The sequence below is a fragment of the Nymphaea colorata genome, chromosome 13, assembly GCF_008831285.2.
Source record: "Nymphaea colorata isolate Beijing-Zhang1983 chromosome 13, ASM883128v2, whole genome shotgun sequence".
NCBI classification, from domain to species: domain Eukaryota; kingdom Viridiplantae; phylum Streptophyta; class Magnoliopsida; order Nymphaeales; family Nymphaeaceae; genus Nymphaea; species Nymphaea colorata.
Window position 1 is genome coordinate 5,743,607 of NC_045150.1, and position 13,352 is coordinate 5,756,958.

General features: G+C 36.6%; 2 protein-coding genes across 2 annotated transcripts; one reads left to right on the plus strand and one right to left on the minus strand.

Moving 5' to 3' along the window:
* Positions 1-2,908: 2,908 nt before the first annotated feature.
* LOC116267328 (uncharacterized) lies at positions 2,909-9,157 on the minus strand. Its single transcript, XM_031649011.2, has 7 exons — positions 8,798-9,157; positions 8,558-8,672; positions 6,823-6,906; positions 6,675-6,714; positions 3,527-3,595; positions 3,317-3,426; positions 2,909-3,184 (listed from the first exon to the last, which is right to left on the minus strand). The coding sequence occupies exons 1-7, from the start codon at positions 9,132-9,134 to the stop codon at positions 3,049-3,051; spliced, it is 891 nt and encodes a 296-aa protein (XP_031504871.1). The 5' UTR covers positions 9,135-9,157; the 3' UTR covers positions 2,909-3,048.
* Positions 9,158-10,376: 1,219 nt separating this feature from the next.
* On the plus strand, positions 10,377-12,883 carry LOC116266630 (uncharacterized). Its single transcript, XM_031647929.2, has 2 exons — positions 10,377-10,835; positions 12,498-12,883. The coding sequence occupies exons 1-2, from the start codon at positions 10,571-10,573 to the stop codon at positions 12,728-12,730; spliced, it is 498 nt and encodes a 165-aa protein (XP_031503789.1). The 5' UTR covers positions 10,377-10,570; the 3' UTR covers positions 12,731-12,883.
* Positions 12,884-13,352: the final 469 nt, after the last annotated feature.

The window sequence follows — 13,352 nt, forward strand, 5'->3', positions numbered from 1 at the left end:
TTCCAGAGTTTCCAAGCAGCTTTTACTCTATAATCTAAAATTAAATATGTAAAAGTATGTATTTGAGTACATTCCGACAAATTATTGAGGCTTATGGTTGACAAAAGGAGCACGGTAGTTAATCCTACTAAGAAAAAGGCGACCACTAACCTCAAAGAGTTGTATAATTTAAAGGCATGCATCCGGTGCATTAGAATGTTTACCTCCAAAATTTGCCCTTAGATGCAAACCTTTCAACCATTTATTAAAAAAGGTGTAGATTTGAATGAGGTGAATATATACAAGCTTTTGGATGAATGAAAAGATATCTGCTGAGGCCATCCATACTGAAGCCTCCAGTGTTAGGGAAAGTGTTGTTCTAATCGAAATCAATGATTCAACCTATGGAGGATTTTTGCTTGATATGGACTGATTTCTTGTTGAGTATGCTGTACAAATATCGTTTGAATCTCTGACATTCACCAGGTTTATTTATGAATAGTTTGCAATTGAGTTCATCTTTTACAATTTAAAATTTGAATCCAATCCAATATCTTCCAAAATCTTGATTTGTGACTTTTACCCTTGAACCGTTCGCAAGAGGTGGCTTTCGAATTTGACTTCATCTGCACCACCCATGTCTAAATTATACCAACTTTGAAGAATTCTTTAAATTGTAGTAGCTAGTCTCTTTGCTATTTCTATTTGATATGGAAAATCTTAGGCTGCCTAAAACATGTTAAAAAGCATACATAAAAGCTGATGTTAGAATATGATTTTTTACGAATTGCATCATATTTCATCAGATTGGGGACATCTTATGGTTTTGAAGGATGAACCAAATATGAGTAGTTCTAAAGTTCTCATTCTTGAATAAAGCTCATTTTGTTATGTAAACTAACATGTAATTCGATTTAGATTCATGCTATTGAAAGCAAGTTCAGGTTGAATCTGAAACTTTTCTTGTTTTAACTGCAATTCATTCACTATCAAAATTGTCCAAATATCACTTTTTGGAAAGTCCAATAACGTGATTGAAAAACAATTTTGATTAGTATCCTTAGAGAAGAAAGCCCTGGAATAGAAAAATACTTATGTTGCCTATTAGCTTATGCCGAAAAATGACAGTTTGAAAAATCATAAAAGTTTGACTGGTGTTTTGACATAACTTCTTCTATGTTATGGAAAGGATGGAACAGAAGAAAGCAATATGTTGCTGGAAAAGTATAGAAGTCCACTTTCATGTAGTAAAAGAAAAAGTGAAAAGCTAATATTTGGAGAACTATATTAAAAACATGAAAAAATTGGTCCTAAAAGATTTGCTAGTTTAGATCTGATATAGAAAAAATTGGTCCTAAAACATGAAAAAATTGGTCCTAAATGAATTATGTATTACACGTAGTTGAAATATTGCTAAATCTAGTTTCACATAACAAATATAGCATTCTCTGTTAGAAACTATGACCAGTTTACCAAACAAAGATCTTATTCACAACCATGTTTAAGACTTATGCACAACTTGAAATGGATGTTGAGACCATATGAGAATGAAGAAAATTAACACAATATCGAGTCTGTTAACAAATTAACCCCTACCATAAGGCAACCATGATTCCTACTATTTGTTATGAATTATAGATGACACTTTGAACTTCAATTTTGCAAATACCATGTTTGAAATCATAATTTGTGCAAACTTGATTCAAAACATTAGGAGTAGAGTTACGTTCTAGACACTGCACTTCAATGATCTTTTGTATCTTTAAGTAAAATAATTGGTTAGTATCCAGAACCAGTAATAACCTAAATCCCATTTTGTGCAATTTCATATTGTGATAAGCCATAAGATTTTATGTAGAGCATCTTTGACCAGGTATTCATGATAAAGCTGGTTTAAAATTTCCGAAATCAAAATCTAACCTTTTTGAACATTGTTTGAAAGAATGGACGCTTTCATCTCAATTATTTATAAAACAAACTTCAAAATTCTACTTCTAAATTGATCTCAAATACTTTTATTGGCTGTTAAAATGTGACTTTAGAAACTTTGATTAGCAAATCAAGTGGTTACTGCAGTGGCCTTTCTGTTCACTTTGGATACTCCTCATTGATCAGACATCTTTTTATAGTGGGATTATGCATATTGAGCCAAGAAGTATCCATAGTTCCATTAGGTTGTAAATTGGCGGTGTGTTAAATCTATATCTTAAAATAAGAAAACAATCTATTTAGAATTTTGTACTTACAACTTAATTCGTAAGCAGATGAGGTCTTCCTACTCAATGTGTTTTGCTAGTTTAGCTCTACCTATTTCCAGATATATGTAATCCGTAAGTACTCACACAGATACTGGTCTAGGTACAGATATATGGAATACTGGTAGACACCGCAATTTTAAAAATTAGTGGACATGGTATGTACATATATGCATATATATGAGCAAAATTCTATAGAAAACATGTAAATTTCCATAAGCAAAATGAAAAATATCACAAAAAAATATGCAAGGTTCCAAAAGTTCCACAAAAGATATGCAAAAATATTCCACAAACAACCAGAAAAATTCCATTAAAAACCTGCGAAAACCAAAACCTTCGAATCCAGCCATGCCCCCGTACCCATGTCAGTGTGCCGGCATGTTGACACGGGTATTGCACCCTTCCCACCATCTCTGTGTTAGAGTAATACCAAAATTTTTCTGCTCAATGCATCTGCAACCAAATTAGCTTATGTAGAACGACAAGGTGTCATGCAATAGTAGTCTTTGTTCAGTTTTAACCTTTTTTTTTTTCTTAAATCTTTACTCCCTTTGGTTACGCAAAAATGTTAAACTTTAATGATCTATAAATATTTGATAAATTTTACTCCATGGATTATGTTTCATATCTTTAGTGCAACCACAACAGTCTGGACACCAAGAAGAAAGGCAGAAATTCTAAATCAAACTATATATATAGCGGAGAAATATGGTTCACAGATGATCTTACTTCACAAATACGCCCCCATATGTACAGATATCATTTAACAAAATTATTGAAGGAAAATTATCGCTTCTTTCTGAGTTGAAAATCATGGATTAGGGTCTTTTCCAAAACCCATCATGGCATGAGTCACAAGCATCGATCCACGACGAACTTTTTCAACAACCCATCCAGCCAACGGGAATGTAGCTGTTTCTCTGTTCAGCAATGGTTTCTTGTCCCACCTTAACACAAAAACTAGCACTTGAGAGCGGTTTGCCATTGAAGTACGTTTAAAAACCTTAGAGATGGAAATGAAAAACATCTAAAATTTCTAGAAATATCATATATAATATCATAAATTTATGAGAATCTACCAGTCCTCATGACGGATGACCTTCCCATTATCAATTTGCAACTTGATAAGAGAATCAATGTCCTTATGCATTCCTAGAAACTTGTAGTGCTGCTTATTGTCGATAAGTATCTGAGATGAAAAATGAATGTGGTTATTAAGAATATCAAAGGTCAAAGGATCATCTATAAGATTAGAGATCAAGGTAGACGTCTGCTACCCTCACACTAACCTCTCCATTCCCAGGTGATGTTGAACTTTCCTGTATGCTGTACTCGGAAATCTTAGATTCACTAAATACCTGCAGGAAGCAAGGAACCTCTCAGTTTACTTATTGAAACCACATATGAGAAAATATACATCAGATATATAGTAGACAGTTTGGCACAAAAAATTCAGATAAAAAATAAAAGAAAGGTTCAAGAAAATTAGTTAGTTCAAGTATACAAAGTTTTGTTATATACAACTTTTTTTATAAATGCATATTTCAAGTATATATATATATATATGTGTGTGTGTGTGTGTGTGTGTGTGTGTGTGTGTGTGTGTGTGTGTGTGTGCACGTGCGCAAGGTTTAGGGCACTCTTCTCACTCCTCAACTTGGGTCTCCTCTTTGGTAACATAAATAAAGGCCTCCATCTCTCCCTAGTCTCTATTGCTGGGTTGCTTTGGGTTCAAATGGAAACAGGTTTTGAACCTCCTTTTTTGTAAGAGAAAACAGAGGACTCGCAGACCCCTTTCCCAGCGGCGAAAACAGAGGGCTTGAGTACCAACTCTTGACCCAGTACAAAAAAAGAGCCTCTCTCTCTCTCTCTCTCTCTCTCTCTCTCTCTCTCTCTCTCTCTCTCTCTCTCTCTCGTTCTGTGCGTGTGTGTGTGTGTGGCCAGTGAAACAGGGTTGGGCTTACTTTGTTGCTACAAAAAACAATTTTATACTATTATAAAATTTGAAACAAAAGTAACATTTTTCATAAGAACAGTTAAAAAAAGAGTTGAAGTGATTTTCGTTGAATTTGAAAAAGAGAAGAGTTAGTTTCAACTTTTTTAATATTATCTTGAATTACTAAAGTACGAGCTCATAATTTCATGAGCTTAGTTTAAATTCTTACCCAATAGTTTCTATGACAAGTTTTTATTAGAGAATAACAAAAAAAATTCGTTTAATAAGCATAAATGAAAAAATAAACAGAAAAAGAAAACCTTAAAATATTTAGATTTTGTCATCCAAGCATCTGAGTAAATGGATTGGATTTGACCAATCCATTGAAATTGGAGAGGACGGATATAGGCAAAGTGTTTGGTCCGTGTGCCATCTCCGTTCTAGCCCGATCCATCTATCACCAAGTAGGGGGCGGGCTTGTTCAAGCCCCATCACAGCTTGCCAGGCCTTTAGGGTCCAGGCAAGGGGCCGGCTTGGCCTGGCCCAGTGCTTAGCCCTCTATGTCGATGAACTTTGAAAGAAATTTTCAAGCAGGAAGATCTCTCTCAAGAACTCACCCTATATCCAGTTGCAAGAAAAGAGCATGCTACTATGCAATTTTTCTTAAAAATTTTGCATCATGGTGTCCGTGTGGATGCATGAAAACTCACTGGAGCAAGTAGCCATGAAGTATAATTGTTCTCCCCAATTACATTTTTGTCAGATCTGCCAACCTGATATTCCTAGATGGTTCACAGGCTGCAGTTTACAGAGTACAACCTGTTTCATTTTCAATTTCACTAGCACTTCTAGCATAAGCATATGACAGAAGGAATGTGATGCTGTGATGCTTCCACTTTCATCAGAAAAAGCAGAAACAGAAGCAATCTGTTCCATAAGTGGAATTGGGAAATTTATGCAGAAGAAGAAATAGGACTTATTCCCATGTCTGTACAACTTGGACAAAGGCATGAGTGCACCGTTAGAGGGAACAGAACAATGTAAGAATTAGAAGCAACAAATAACCTGCAAAACATGCAGAACTGCTGTTCGCACAAACACAAACATATATGTTCATTACTTTGCTACTGGTGTTACACCAATAATTTCATGTATAGGTTTGACATAAATAATTTCATACATGAGGTTTTCTAGAAAAGAAACCTTGATACCAGCATCAGTTGTCCAAGGTCAACCGTTGCCTGTGGTATCTCGTATGTCTATAAGAACTATTCCAATACCAGTCTTGATTATGATTATCAGTTCTCAAGCAAGCATCTAGTTTATTGACTGGTAAATTGTCAGTAAAAAACAAGTTTCAGGGTAATCAGGATCTTTATTCATTTAAAATTCGATAATAGTTCTTCACATTGGGGATGCTTAGATTTTTTGGCTATTTTCCTTATTTAAGTTATTCTTCTCACTGGTAACAATGTTTTCTTGAGCACAATTCCTTTGTGAAAATACTTTTTGTTTTGTATAATTGACAAACCATGACAAATGAACTTTTAGGTCAGAAGTGATTCCAGATTTTCATTTCTCACATGTGTGATCTTGAAAACGTCAATTCAATTCCGATCTCTGTGATGTTCAACATATCATTGCACTCATAAAAAACAAAAAAGGAAAAACAACCCATTTTCATGCATTTTCGTGGCCTATATAGGAGTTCCACTTATTAGAATACATGATTCCATCATTAGGTAAGAAATCTAAAGAAAATGAACTGTAGCATCTAAATGAATTTCACGCAAATCCAAGTATTTTGAAATGAAACTGAAGCCCTCAAGAATGGATTATGTCAAATCATTTAACCAACCAAAAGGATCAATTCAACAGAAACAAATTTAATTTTCATCTGCAAACAATCCGAGTTCATTTCTATTCATTAGACAAAAACAGTTTGTTTCTTTATCTGTTTTGCAACTGTCATGCTTAACAAGGCTTCTCATATTTATCCAAACCCTTATAACAGATACCGTGTTAAAAAATTGCATATTACTGGCAAAACAGTGAGGAAAAAGCTAAAATGTGGCAACATTTTGATAATATCATCAGGGCCAATTTCCTGCAATATTATTTGGACAAGTAATATATGTTTCAAACCTTTGATTTCCATTTTTCTCATTTCTTTAGTGCCTTGAAAACTTAGAAACTTTATCAATGTTTTTGTAAGAAAATTAGTAGAAAATTTATAATTTTCATAATTTTTCTATTGTTTTTAGTTAACTTTTTAATTTTTGAATCTTTGAATTTTTCCCAGGAAACAACTTTGCCAAAAAAATTACCCTCTAAAAGAAAAAATTCACCAATGTAAACCTAAGAACAATATCTGTTACATTGATCCAAACTCAAGCAAGAGGTCTATTAAATATCTATAACCCACAATTATTTTATCCTGCAAAACTGGAAAAGAAAAAAATGAAATTAAGACGGAGAGGCAGGCAGCAGAGGCAGCAAACCTTTGGAAGCGAATAAAAGGCTGATTTGATTTGCCTGACACTGTTAATAACAGTCACACACAAAAAATAATATGAATGAATGATTCAGCCAAGAAAACTTGCAACAGAAGAAAAAGGATTGGAGAGTAATATGTAAAACGTAAATTACCCATGAGCACACATAAGTGGGTCCTCAAAGGTTGCATGTTGAGCATAAATTTCAAAATCATGAGCTGTAGCAGACGACGCATACCTGATCGTAAGACCCAGGTTAAACTTGGTCATAAAGAGGTATAATAAGAAAAGAAGAGAAACTAGAAACAAGAATGTGGAGTTCCACAAACATGGTTGTGCCATTTATTGATCATCCAATCACTTCTAGACTGTAGAGTATACTAAAGCAGTACAAATCATTATCAACAAAACTTCAATATGCACCAATATAAAATTAAAAATTCATCAATCCTTCAAAGCAAAGAGAGATAGCATCCATGCAATTGAACATGCATTTAAGAGTATTAACCACAGAAACTACAAGTAAATTGCAGTAGGATTAATTAGTAAATGGTGCTAAAATTAGGTAAGCAAGTGGGCATCCATGCAATTGAACATGCATTTAAGAGTATTAACCACAGAAACTACAAGTAAATTGCAGTAGGATTAATTAGTAAATGGTGCTAAAATTAGGTAAGCAAGTGGGCCCATTAATGGGGGATGTTTTCCAATTGCCTCACTCGATAATGACACCGCCTCCTTGGGTCGCAATGTAGCTAATTTAGATATTTAACTTTTTACCTTTTACTTTAGCTAATCTTAGTTTTATGTAGGGTAATTTAGTTTTACCTAGGTAAATAAGAAACTCCAAAGCATCTTTTGCTTAGCACAGAGCAGGCTATTATACATTGGTAGCTAATACATTCCAACCGTTACCAGTTTGAGGTGAAGCCTATAGGAAATTAAAAAGGTCAACATAGACTTGCTTCAACACCTATGAACAGTGAACTGGACTTTGTTCATGGAAAGCAGGAGGAATGGCCAACATTACCAGGTTTCATCAGGAGCTAGACCAATTCTATAAGACACAAACGTGTGTGGAATTTTCGCCTCTTCTCTTGGTAAATGGCTAAGTTATAAGCTGAATTAGCTCTTAACAATATCAGACCTGCGAAATTCAACAGGTTTGGGTACAATAAACATTCACAAAAAGCCAGACATGGACAACTAAAAGGAACAGCAGAGGAACCAGACCACAGGCCACTGCTTAGAGCACTTTGATGGATTACAAACATGAAATAGTTTGATTGGTTAGAATTATGGCTGAAATTTCATTAAAGCATTATACCTCCATGAATACTGTGGGGGGTAAAATTACTAAGCTCGTTAGACCCAAATAAATTCTCTACAGAGTGACAAGAGAACACATTTTTTTCAGATAGTCTTGGAGCACCAGTATTTCTAATTAGGACACAATTACTTTTTCTAAATTATCAGGAACCAGGGGAATGAATTCGGAAAAACTGCAAATGGAAGTTTCTGTGAACACCATTTGCACAAGCGAACATATAACAGTACAATAGCCACAGGTTACAGATAATTTCGATAATGCAACAGGAGAAACCACATGCAGCAGCCAAAATTTTTTCATTATAATTAGCTGTCTGCTTAAGAGGCTAAAATTTAGAAATTCAAGGGCAGAGTAACATCAATTCATAGCTCGTTATCTCTACACAATTCTCTGGCTAGCCACTCCACAAACTAAAAATTAAGCTCCCACTAACACAGCCTAGACGAGTTTACAACTTCAGCAAGGAAAGGTACAAAAGGAATTAACTGATACGAACTTCCAAAACTGAACCCGAATCAACTGAAAACTGCGAGGAACTGTCACTCTGAGGAAGACTTACAGATTCAGGATGTGGGGGAGTATAGAATCCGACAGCCTTTCCTTCGTAGCATCACTAGGAACTTTGCTTTCGCTCTCGCTTCCTCCTCCAGGATCGCTAACTTTAGCATCCGCGCCTAAAATTGACCTCCCCAAAAGGATCCATCACAGTAAGAAGCAGGAAAACATTGGTTTTTTCCGACAAGTGAACAGACAAATGAAACTCCAAGGCTACAAGAATGTGATTTTTTGTTTTTCCTACCCTGTGCCATTTCGGCAGTAGAAATAGTAGAACTCAGAAATGTCGAAGCCAACCCAAAAGGAAAGAGTCTGGACTGTCCAGTGCGAGGAATCATCACCCAACTTCTGAGTAATGGAGTCGCGCACGGCGCACTTGTTCTGCTTTTCAGAAGCGTCCCTTGGCCTGCCAGCCTTTGCCATTTGTATGGATCAAATGCCTCCGCGTGGGGGTTGTATTTTGGGGTCTGTCTGCCTCTTTGGGTTGATTCGATGAAGGTGCATCTCCCATCCAATAGGTCAACGGATACTGTCTGGATTCGGTATCCAACTGAATCCGAGTTATTGCTAGATGGATTCATTCACTTGGGCGAAATATCTTTCTCATCTGATGGGCACTCATGTTTTATTAGTTTTTTCAAAACTTTTAGAAAAAAATTACAGATGGGCACTCATGTTTAACCTATAACAGATTGGTCTACTTACAAATCACCACCCTTTCTTACCGAAACAGATAGAGACATCGGAGAGGTTTTCGGAGAGGTTTTCAAAACTAATGCTCTCTCTGAGATGTGCACCTTTCTCTTTCTCATCTGATTTTCGGATGTCATTTCCAACCGACCCATTCACATAACATCTCTCCCTCTCTCTCTCTTTCCCTGGTTTTACAAGAAACGAAGGTCCACCATCCAGCATCGATGCCTCGAAAGGGTATTGAATAAGCACTGATGGGAAATTCGAACCTAGAAAGATGGCAATCCCCATAATTCAATGCAAAATCTTCAAGGATGAACAAAAAGAACACTGCAACCTACTTTAAATGGCTCTATCCCTTCTTTGCTTTATTAGCCACCATTTCAGGTATACAATTGTCATGCAATCTTTTGGGCATACAATTGTCGGCCTCCGCTTGACTTGTGGTTGTGCATCCAGGTACCTGATGTACACCACCCCCGCTCCCCACTCAATTATAACTTTAAAAATGTTTATTTAACCTATATAAAAACTTTGAAAATTGATATTGGCAAAATTTTAAAACTATAGTCCAACCTCCTAATGAAAAATTATTAGTCCGTCGTGAATGCCATGATTCTAGCTTTGAAATGCAGGATTTTCTTTGTTCATTGAAGTTGCTATCCGTCACAGCTATTGTCTACTCGAGTCACTTCCCCACCATCCACATTACATCATTTAAGTTAGGAAGAGAGGTAAGTTGGGCATTTAAGGGTTTGTAACTCAAGTTATAACGATATTAAAAAGGCACTCCTCAAGGGGCTAGCATAGTTAGTGGGCTATAAGTTTGTAAGACGTAGATCTCTAGTCTAATTCTATTCTCGTAAGTGTCATGTTTTTGCATCTTATGGTGGTACAATGTAGTACCGGGTGCACCATTAACATCATTGATCCCAGCTCAAAGCCTCAAGAAACGGAAATGGAGAACTTTCAGGCCATCTGTAAGAATCTCTTGTCAAGTATCTCTTGTCCACTTGAAAAACCTTAAGAAGTACTTCCGTCATCAATGGCACGCAATTTTGTTAAAAAATAAACACGAGCGATACAAAAGAATTTTTCCAATTTTTTCCTTGACAGCTCGCCGCATGGGGAGGCCGGGCAGCCTAACTAATGTTTATGAAAAGTAGTCATTATATGGAGCACGAATAGCTCAGGGGCTGGAGAGGTCGGAAGTGGTTTCCTTGGTTTCGATCGGCCAATCTCAGGACTGTCTCAATTCATCCATGGGCACCCCCGTCTACGAAGGACGCTAAGTTGGGGCGTACCGCCACCGCCTTCGGCCACTATGGAGGAGAACCGCGCACTTATTAGGGAGTTGCCTAGGGGAACCACTGATTCCCCGGTCGTGGAGGAGATAGTAAAGTTGGAGAGGAGGCTATTTCCCAAGCACGAGTCCCTCTCATCTTCCTTCTACCAAGAGCTGGGGAAGAAGAATGGTGGTCTGCTCTACTGTGTCCTCTTGGACGAGGGGAAGCCCAAGGAACAAGTCGTGGGTTACGTCATGTACTTCTTCCCGTCTTCCTTGTATGCCTCCGTCACGAAACTTGCAGGTGGTTCCTTCTCATTCCATCATCTTTCATATCATCATACGCCTTTCCATTTCTAGTATTTAGCAAACAGTTAACCTTCGACTGTGTTCTTGCCTCGGCGATCCCCTTTTCATTTTTTGCTTTATAGTTCCAATTTGGTGTGTTGGTCTCGATGCCCTTGTCATTTTTATATCTCTGTTATGTATCAAAACATAAGAAGAAAGGATATGCTGAAGAGGATGATTTCTCTGATCTTTTTTTTTTTCTAACATTGAAATCCCATTCGGCAGTTTTTTCTTTTTTCTTACTGAAATCATTCGACTGGTTTGAGCACGATAGATTTGCATGTGGTGGCGAGAGGCTGTGTTAGTGATGGTGGAGAATTGATGGTAAAAAAAGACACAAAGATGGTCCTCTTTTCATTTTAAAGAAATTGGTGAATATGAAAACAGCAATTTTGTACAGACCAACTTAGAATGTGTGAATTTGCTTTGTGTTCTACTATAGTGGTATACAAATAGCATAGACGTCTACTACCCTCACACTCACCTTTTTAGAGTAATGGTCATTTTGTTCTTATGATCAAAAAATGCTATCTTGAATCAGTTGAGTGCCAATTCCCTTTGTATAAATAGTGAAAACAAATATCTTTTGTAGACCACTAGCCATAACTAATGAAGTTCACTCTATTGGTAGGACTCTTCTATGCTACTTTGTAAAGATGACCAGATAATCTTCTCTATTTCCTTGTGGCAAACTCTGAGAAACCTTAGCAGAATCTTTCTAGAACCTCGAAGCTGTTCCCTAATTTCCATTTTGATGATCGGAGTGCACAAGTTTAGGCAAGATATCTCTGGACGAAGACCTGATCTTTGAACGGGAGAACAGTTGACCTGTTCTGTCTGTCATTGATTTGGATGGCTTGGCATGATTATATAAGAAAGCCTGAGTTCCTGATTTATGCATGGAGCCAAGAGTTGATATGGCAAAAACTATGAATGACCATGAATTATCTTTGCAGAAGGATTATGATGCATTTAATATTCAAAATTTTGCTGACGCTATAAAAGATGTTTCCTCGTGGTTTTGAGTAGTCAAAATAGAAGATGGAATATTATCCTAAATGAAGGTGTGATAAGACAAGAAATGTATGCTTAGCAGTTAGCCTCTAGGTGCACTGGCGCAGATATGTTAATTGCAGCACTCATTTCAGCTGATCTTTTGGTAATTAAGACCTTTTGCCAAATCAGCATAAATCTTTTGGCTGTTAGACTTGTTTTGCCGCGGCTGTAGAATGAACGCAAACACTCCACAACTGGAATAATAATTCTGACCTGTCATCATTTCATCAAATCTTCTGCTTGCATTTTTCCTGTTTCTGAATCTCTGATCACACTGGTTTGGGATGTAAAACCTAGAGGGAAGCAATGAACGAGTGATGGGACAGACATTTTTCACTTGTTCTGTGCTATGAATCGGTCAGTTTCGATTGGCTTGGAATTTCTTGGGATAAGAGTTAAAGTGTTTAGGCTCCTTTGTATTATTATGTGTCAGAGATGAAGTTTCTCTTAGTAGTTTCAGAAAGACTGCTTCTTGCTCTTAATAGTATTCATAGGTTGTGTTTTTGTAATCCTTCTGGATACGTGTGCAGTCATCAACTAATATTGTTTGTGTTCTACACAGTAAGAGAGAATTATAGAAGGAAAGGTTATGGGGAAGCACTACTTAAAGCTGCTATTGAAAAATGTAGATCAAGAAGAATTCAACGAATATGCCTCCATGTGGATCCCTTGAGGAGACCAGCGTTGTGCCTCTACCAGAAGCTAGGGTTTCAAGTTGATAGCATAGTTGAAAGTTATTATTCTGCTGACAGGGATGCGTACAGAATGTACTTGGATTTTGATGTTAAAAAATGACTAAAGAAAAATGTTTTTTTGGTCTCTCGTTTTATTATTTTAGTATGTCCTATTTCTTTCTGGAAGAGAACAGAATTACTTGTATGATAGGGCATATTTTGGATATTTATAAGAGTTTGTCCAGATAATGTAGTGATTTTGTTGTTGGCACCACTCCATGAAATGGTTTGTCTTATGAAAATTGGGGCTGAGAATGGCAGCTGCTGCCGTCCCCCTTTGTGCACTCATTTCTCCCTTCTTTCTATTTCCTGTGGAGCAAAAACTGCGGTGGGATCTTCAAGATGACAAAATCCGATATTGAAAATCTTACTTAGTATCAAAGCCAGTTTGTAGATTTCTTTCAAAAGGTATGTAAATCTAAAAGATTTGTTCCTTCAATTATAAACCTCTCTCGCCCTTTTCCATGTATCTGTTTCCAACCTCTTCTTGAACAATTTATATTAGAACAAGCCGTACGTTCAGTTCCTGCCTCGACTTTGAACCAACATCATCTTCTATTTTCTGACATCAGATTATGAGATTTCTTGGTTCTCACATCAGTTTATGGGTTCTTTTTTCCCTTTTAGGGATTCAATCTGATCCAAAATCCGATGATTGCTTTGACAATGTACCCGTTTTCCTT

Bases quoted from the DNA above. Each gene is read 5' to 3' on its own strand.
- LOC116267328 (XM_031649011.2), bottom strand. From the start codon at position 9,134: ATGAATCCATCTAGCAATAACTCGGATTCAGTTGGATACCGAATCCAG. The intron at 3,596-6,674 runs GTTTGCTGCCTC...TGCTTCCTGCAG, and splicing joins CCTTTTATTCGCTTCCAAAG to GTATTTAGTGAATCTAAGAT. The intron at 3,185-3,316 runs GTAGATTCTCAT...TTTTGTGTTAAG, and splicing joins GTCATCCGTCATGAGGACTG to GTGGGACAAGAAACCATTGC.
- LOC116266630 (XM_031647929.2), top strand. From the start codon at position 10,571: ATGGAGGAGAACCGCGCACTTATTAGGGAGTTGCCTAGGGGAACCACT. The intron at 10,836-12,497 runs GTGGTTCCTTCT...TGTTCTACACAG, and splicing joins CTCCGTCACGAAACTTGCAG to TAAGAGAGAATTATAGAAGG.